Source organism: Zerene cesonia, chromosome 15, assembly GCF_012273895.1.
Source record: "Zerene cesonia ecotype Mississippi chromosome 15, Zerene_cesonia_1.1, whole genome shotgun sequence".
NCBI classification, from domain to species: domain Eukaryota; kingdom Metazoa; phylum Arthropoda; class Insecta; order Lepidoptera; family Pieridae; genus Zerene; species Zerene cesonia.
This window is the reverse complement of record NC_052116.1, coordinates 9214676-9222835: the sequence shown is the minus strand read 5'-3', so window position 1 is coordinate 9222835 and position 8160 is coordinate 9214676. Positions and strand designations below refer to the sequence as shown.

General features: G+C 47.0%; 1 protein-coding gene across 1 annotated transcript in view; it reads left to right on the top strand.

Annotated features, from left to right (window-relative positions):
- Window positions 1-8160, top strand: part of LOC119832174 (TATA-binding protein-associated factor 172) — a 35895-nt gene that overhangs the window by 23327 nt on the left and 4408 nt on the right. Inside the window, exons 21-33 of the mRNA XM_038355785.1 lie at window positions 132-275; window positions 678-832; window positions 1084-1231; window positions 1831-2066; window positions 2358-2487; window positions 2737-2972; window positions 3220-3400; window positions 3972-4267; window positions 4578-4751; window positions 4939-5112; window positions 5248-5396; window positions 5603-5891; window positions 6832-7007. Of these exons, the coding sequence (XP_038211713.1) occupies window positions 132-275; window positions 678-832; window positions 1084-1231; window positions 1831-2066; window positions 2358-2487; window positions 2737-2972; window positions 3220-3400; window positions 3972-4267; window positions 4578-4751; window positions 4939-5112; window positions 5248-5396; window positions 5603-5891; window positions 6832-7007 (2488 nt within the window). The remainder of the gene's footprint in view (window positions 1-131; window positions 276-677; window positions 833-1083; window positions 1232-1830; window positions 2067-2357; window positions 2488-2736; window positions 2973-3219; window positions 3401-3971; window positions 4268-4577; window positions 4752-4938; window positions 5113-5247; window positions 5397-5602; window positions 5892-6831; window positions 7008-8160) is intronic.

Below are 8160 nucleotides of genomic sequence, written 5' to 3'. Positions count from 1 at the left end.
TAGGCCATATCTCTAACGCTTAGCTAGTCTTTATAAAAATTGGCCAGTCTAGAGTCTAGACAAGTCCAAAAATGACAACTATCTATCTGTCTATCAAGTTTTTCTATGTACAGTTATATTAATTTATTGTATTTATAGATGCGATCCCGAGTTCACGCCGCGTATATCGCTAGAGACGGGCGAAGAGAAAGCGGAGCGAAGCGAACGCGGACCGGACTCGGGGAGCGGTGACAGCGGGTCTGAAGCGAAACCAGATACAAATACGGGTCCTGCGTGTATGTGTTGTCAATTATTCGGTTTAATTTATGGAATTTATGACTTATTGAAATATTTGAAAAATTTTTGAGGATCACTCAAAGCTGCACATATCAGCCACAAATAGGACATTACATTGTTCATATGATGACTCCCATAAATTGTATACATGGGCGGTGGTGGCGCTTACCATCAGGCGACCCACCAGCTCCATTGTCGACTTTGACATAAAAAAAAACGTATATGTGTGAGATCTGCCAGTACTTAACTATAGTTTTAAAAAAATCTATACAACTAATATAAAACTGAAGATTTTGTTCGTTTACATGCACTAACATCAGGAACTACTCGACCGATTTAGGTAAAATTTGCTGCAGAGTTGAGACCCGCGAGAGGATACTTAAATGAATAAATAAATTCAGTGGACAAGTACAACGGCATCCTGACGCTCCGCGAGCAGCAGCGCTCGGCGGAGCGCGCGGCGCCGCGGCGCGGCCGCCCGCCCGCGCTGCCCGCGCCCGCCGCCCCCGCCGCGCCGCACGACGCGCTCGACCACCTGCTCGCGCACGAGGACCAGGTGACGCTCTCTTCGGGGATCTGGGGGGGGGAGAAAACAATGTTTGATTGTTTACATACATAAATAAATGAGAATTTTGTTTGAATTGTGTTAATACAGAGTCTATATTGATTGGCCCAAAGGGGTACTTAATACAGAATAAGTTGCATTATCTTTCATAATTCAATCATTTCTTTGGTGGGTGGGCCAAATTAAAAGTGAACGTGATAAAATCTTAAGATACATGACATCGAGTTGTTTTTTATCTGTAGACCCGGAAGATGTTAAGAATACAGAGGCGAGGCGCGACGATGGCTTTAACTAGTCTAACGAGGTATTTTGGCGACGAGTTACCTGAAAAATTACCGAAATTGTGGGAGTTTATCACTCAACCGTTTGAGAAAATTCTCACGGATAGTGGTGAGTTTATTTATACTTTATTAATTTGGGTGCACTTATGTATGACTACATACACAAAGTGTTCCTTAAAACAATGCATGTAATTATATACAAATCTTCTCCTATCTCTATGTTTCAACAACACCATTAAATTTGTTAGTGCCGTATAGTATGGTTATAAATTTTTTTTACAAATAAAACAAAAAACAGCGGTCCCAGATGGTATCCTTGGGACACACCCCATTGAGAGAATTTTCGTAACATATAAAACATATATACATGCAAATCTTGACAATATGTGTAGAGAATTGGATAACATATCATCAAATTCGATACACACCATCTATTCATGATAGTTATTTAAGGAACAATTTTCGTAATATTTCATAGGAAATATATCAGACGCTTTATTAAAATCATACATACTGTAGATTCCTTTTCAAATGCAGTGTTTAACTATATCTATATTGTTTGTAAAACTGATCAAAGTAGAAGTATTAGATATGCGATTAGATTTTTAGGCAAACAACTATTGGTGGCAAATAAGGCCGGATTGGTGGAATTGGTGGAAAGGTGGCCGCTGATGAGGTTTTACAGTTTGAGGTTGTTACTGATGACAGAATTGGAAGCGCTGGAGGCGGACGCGGGCGAGGAGCTGATCTCGCGGCTGCAGGTGGTGGAGGCGGTGAGCGCGCAGCTGGGCGCGGGCGCGTGGCGGCGCGTGGCGGGCGGCGCGCGCGCGTGCGCCGCGCTGTGCCGCGCGCCCTACACCGCGCTGCGCCACATGGCCGCGCGCGCGCTCGCCGCGCTGGCCGCGCGCGACCCGCACCGCCTCATGGACGCGCTGGTGCAGGAGGTGCGGGAACACCACGGACACCACGCCCTTTCATACTACATACCAGTATACTGTGGGAGACAAACATGCTGATAGTTATGATTTTTATTATCTGGTTTTTTATTTGTCTCATTTCTAATAACCCAACAAAATCACTTTTTTAAAGAATATCCAATGATGTCTCTTGAGAGGATAAGGCAGTTCGTTACGTAACGCGTTACGGCTTCCCTTTCACGTATGCGATAATATTTAGCATATACGTTTTTATATTTATTTTGTAGACAAGTGTTATATATCGCGGGTTCATTGCAGCTGCTCGAGGCGCTGAGCGAGGGCAGCGCGTGCGTGCGGTGCGGCGCCGCGGAGGCACTGGCGCGGCTGGTGGACACGCTGCAGCTGCAGCTCGTGCCCTACATCGTGCTGCTGCTCGTGCCGCTGCTGGGTATGTGTGCACACACGGTCATGTACACGCACGCAACGTGACACACGTATAGGTGTGCGTGCACATACATAGGGGGTTAAAATAAATCTAATCGATATTAAAGACTCATGGATGTTTGCCACTGATAAAGAAACAGTGAATAGGCCCGATATCGTGAATATGCGTAACAATATAATTCTACAGACGAAAGACACGACATGCGGTCGAGTTTCGTAAGGATTAAATAGACGCGTTACCGCGGTGTCGCAGGGCGCATGAGCGACCACAACGAGGCGGTGCGCGTGATGGCGACGCGCAGCTTCGCCACGCTGATCCAGCTGATGCCGCTGGACGGCGCGGCGGGCGAGCCGGCGGCGCTGTCGGCGGGGCTGCGCGCGCGCCGGCTCGCCGACCGCGCCTTCGTCGACCAGCTGTTCAACCCCAAGGCCATCCGCGACTACCGCGTGCCCGTGCCCGTCGCCGCCGACCTGCGCTCCTACCAGCAGGTGACTTGTCATCACTATTAGTAGAAAGATTTAGGGCACTTTTTTAAACTTTACCATTAAATCTTGTCATGTTAATTATTATGAAATTGCATTTATGCAATTATTTCTTCGTTTTATGTTGAGTTCCACCAATTATAGAGCGATTTAAGCGTGACTAAAAATGACCGATCGGTGTTATGTAGGCAGATTGCGTAGTGTTAGTAATTTATTTGTGACATTGTAACGGAGCGAACGAACGGTCGCGCAGGCGGGCGTGAACTGGCTGCGCTTCCTGTACGAGTACAAGCTGCACGGCGTGCTGTGCGACGACATGGGGCTCGGCAAGACGCTGCAGTCGATAGTGGTGGTCGCGTCGTCGCACTTCGAGCGCGCGCAGGCCGACGCGCCCGCGCTGCCCTCGCTCGTCGTGTGCCCGCCCACGCTCACCGGTGCGTGCCCGCGTGCCCGCCCACGTGCCAGCCGCCACGGCCACATGCTGCTCGCAGTGTGCACTCACCCTTATACCGTGATACAAAGCGGGCCAGCGTGTGCGCCAGTTCTATTTGTCTTTACGCTGCTGTTATTAGAGTCCAACCTTATAGTTTAGAATAATGAGAGCCACGCTACTGACATTAAAGTAGACCTTCCCTTTTATACTTTAACGAAAAAACCAATCCATTGTTTGCACTTGCCTAGTGGCCTTCGCAGGTACCATGCCGCAGACATAAGTGCATCCGCTCTCGCACCGCGCGTTGCATTATCATACTCTCGCAGGAGCAGTTAGAACCCCTCTTGATACTCGCCCGCACACATTCAAACACACTCCAATATCCACATTCATAATACACTAAACACATACTTTAACATGAATTCAGTGCTCGAAATTAGATCTTGCTATTTAAACGATCATATTAATAAACTAATGCTCAATAGGTCTTTTTATCCGAGTGTGCAAATTTCTTTGGCAGTTTTCTTAACTTTCCTTTCACACAACTCAAAAACGTATACAACTATCGACAGGTCACTGGGTGTTCGAGGTGAACAAGTTCATACAAACGAAATACCTCAAGCCGCTGCAATACGTCGGGCCGCCCGTCGAGCGGGAGCGGCTGCGAGCGCACGTGCGAAGGTACAACCTGATCGTCGCCTCATACGACATCGTGCGGAAGGACATCGACTTCTTCAGCTCCATCAAGTGGAACTACTGCATACTGGACGAGGGACACGTCATCAAGAACGGGAAGACGAAAGCGTTCAAGGCGATAAAGCAGCTGGTGGCGAATCATAGGTTGATTCTGTCTGGGACACCTATACAGGTTAGGTTTATATGAGTTTTATTTACTTTCTTTCGTGACAAATGTTCTTTTCATATACTAAAACGCAACATGTATTAGTATGTACTTAGATTTTTAGATACTCGTGCGTTGTTTGCTTCAATGTCAAATTTAAATTACAATCGATAAAAGTTAAAAACTTCTTGAGTTATTACAAAGTAAACGTCGCTCTGATGCGCCCTAAGTAAATAATAGAATTATATTTGAAAATTTCCGGTGCAAACGACCAAAATATAGAATACGGATAGTTTTGGTCCTTCGAGCTGGAAATTTGAGCTCTATATATTCGCAGAACAACGTGCTGGAGCTGTGGTCGCTGTTCGACTTCCTGATGCCGGGGCTGCTGGGCACGGAGCGGCAGTTCACGGCGCGCTACTCGCGGCCCATCCTCGCCGCGCGCGACCCGCGCGCCGCGCCGCACCACCTGCAGGCCGGCGCGCTCGCCTGCGAGGCGCTGCACCGCCAGGTGACTCGCGCACACGCATACACACAAACATACACATGCACACACTCATATCCATACAAATAAATACGCTAACACGCATATTCAACTTATACACACATACGCACTACTGACGTCACACACTTTGCCGCGCACTATGCCATGTTGCGCACGCGTCGCACACGAACTCAAGCGCGGCTCGTGACCGCAGGTGCTGCCGTTCCTGCTGCGGCGCGTGAAGGAGGACGTGCTGCGCGAGCTGCCGCCGAAGATCACGCAGGACTACTACTGCGAGCTGAGCCCGCTGCAGCGCTCGCTGTACGAGCACTTCTCCAAGCGGCACATGAGCCAGGACGTGGCGCACTCCAGGACGCACGTCTTCCAGGTATGCCACTGTATTTTGGCTTGTCAAAATATAAATCGTAAATTTGAGCATATTATATCCTTTTTTGTCCAATACTTGAAGCACACGAATTCCACCTAAAAGCCTGTGAACACATGACCTTTCGGCATTCCGCAGGCGCTGCACTACCTGCAGAACGTGTGCAACCACCCGAAGCTGGTGCTGAGCGCGGAGCACCCCGAGTGGGCGCGCGTGCAGCGCCAGCTCGCCGCGCAGCGCTCCTCGCTCGACGACATCCACCACAGCGCCAAGCTGCCCGCGCTCAAGTGGGTTCCTACTTTATGCTTTTCAACAATATAATATGTATTTTCGTTTGGTGTGCAAAACTGAGGAATTGTTATCCGCTGCAAAATTGGTGCGATTACGTAGTGGATTTTTGAGTTTACTTTACGTATTTGGACGGTCAAATCGTTGGGAAAATTTCTATATAACTTTTCTGACGATTTCTTTTGCATGTATTGGTAATTTCCAGGCAACTGCTACTCGACTGCGGTATCGGCGTGTCCTCCAGCGAGGGAGGCGAAGTCTCCGGAGACACCGGGGGCGAGGGCGTCGGCAGCGTGGTGTCACAGCACCGAGCGCTCATCTTCTGCCAGCTGAAGAGCATGCTGGATATCGTGGAGCGTGACCTGCTGCGGGCGCACCTGCCCAGCGTCACGTACCTGCGGCTGGACGGCTCTGTGCCGGCGGCCATGCGTCACTCGATTGTCACGCGGTTCAATACGGACGTGTCGATCGATCTTCTGCTGTTGACGACTAGTGTGAGTATATTCTACTTAGCTTCTTAGCTACCCCTAGGGTTGCTAACTTTTTTACAAGAAATGTGGGTGCATGGCAGTCCACTCCGCCAAGTGGAGCTAACAAAACGGCACGGCCGTACTATGCTATTCTCGAAACAATTCAGATATTTTTGACCCTATGACTTCGTTCTGGTTACAAATATAAGTCAGAATTTTCAGTAATCGAGCAACTTTTTTTTTTTTTTTTTTTTTTTTTTATGTCATAGCGGGCAACTGAGCGAGTGGTTCGCCTGATGGTAAGCGATCACCACCGCCCATGAACATTTGCAAAGGTAGGGCCTCTGCGAATGCGCTGCCCGCTTTTTTGGGGTAAGGGAAAAGGAATGGATTAACGACTGGAAAGAAGGAATGAACTGGGACGGGTGGGGAACGGGAAAAGGAAACGGGCCTCCGGCTCCCCCACTCACCATACGAAACACAGTGGCATGCCACTATTTCACGCCGGTTTTCTGTGGGGGTGTGGTACTTCCCCGGTGCGAGCTGGCCCAATTCGTGCCGAAGCGTGCTCGACTCCCACAATAATTATTACTACTACTACTACGCAACTATTTTATTACAAAAATTTTTTACGAGCGTCTAAGTCTTTACAAGTTGACTTATATCGTTAAACATTTTGATGCTGAAATAATCTTTTTATCATATATTTGTTCAGTAAAAAGAATTGTACAGCATATAAATAATATCATTTCTATCAAAATAGTTGGCAACCCTAACTCGTCGCAGAAATTTTTCTCTTTTCCTATGTCACTTGAAAAATGTTGTTTTAATACATAGAAATAGAAATCGGAATACTTTATACATGTTCAAAAATTTACATTGTAGTACGGTATAAGTTATATAGATACACGCTCTTAGTACGTAACGATTAAACTAACGCGTGCGGGGTGCGGGCGGGCGGCAGGTGGGCGGGCTGGGGCTGAACCTGACGGGCGCGGACACGGTGGTGTTCGTGGAGCACGACTGGAACCCGATGCGCGACCTGCAGGCCATGGACCGCGCGCACCGCATCGGCCAGCGCCGCGTCGTCAACGTGTACCGCCTCGTCACGCGCAACACGCTCGAGGAGAAGATCATGGGGTGAGTCTACTCGCATACCACACAGGTACAGACAGGGATACTTTGACATGAGAAGGGGCAAGAATATTTGGAAATTCTACAGGAACGGATATATTTTCCATTGTCTACAAGGACGAAGCCGCGGGTGGAAATCTAGTATAAAATAAAGTTCAAACAAATAAACAAACATCATTTGTTTAAATAATTTTTTTCTACTTAAAAGGTCACCGACGTCCCTGGGAGGAAGGTACTACTCCAGATTTTAAAATAAGACCAAATAACAATAAATAATGTTGTATGGGCTGATAATACATACACTCTTGCTTGATATAATGTTCGTATATTGATATTTGATATGATGATATAATGATTAATGATATGATGATATATAACCCCGAGCGCCTTATACGAGTCGCTATTGCAGACTGACTTAATAAGTCATAATTGAAGACAGTCGTGTAAAGCGCTGAATCAGGATGTACGGCTAGCCCGTACATGCTCCCGGGCCGAAAAGATGATAATGATAATATGATAATGAGCTAAAACTAAACAAGATGATAAACAATTAGAACTTAAATCTAATGATGGTGATATTACAATAAAATGATCTTAAATTCTAAAACACTGGGGGAAACTAAACATTGAAAATTGATAAAGTATTAGTTGGGGAAGTGGACCGATCACAACACTTTTTGCCTTTTACACTTTCACTATCACTTTTCACTAACACTTGGCCCTGTGGGGGCGAGCCTCTGGCCCGCGCCGTTGACCCCGACGACTGCTGCAGTGGCGAGCCTCCAGCTCGCACCGTATACTCCTGCGCCTGATGTTGAGATGGCGAGCCCTCAGCTCGCCGCCTTGCCCGCCAGAACAATATGCCACCGATCACTAGCATGGTGACCATGACGAGATAAATCACCGTATAGTGATGAATATCATGATAAGACACACTATCGATGATCGGATCAACTCTTTTGATATTTTTAATTTGTTCTTCAACATTTGTGATTTGCGATTTGATATTATTGGAGCTTTCCACGACTGGTAGGTCGGTTAGTGATAAATTTATTAAATTGTTGATGGGGGAAATCAATGGTGTGTTCATATCCAGTGTTGTTTGTATTATATTCTCCTTTCTTCGATAGGTTTGAATATAAAATTCGGATGATTTTAT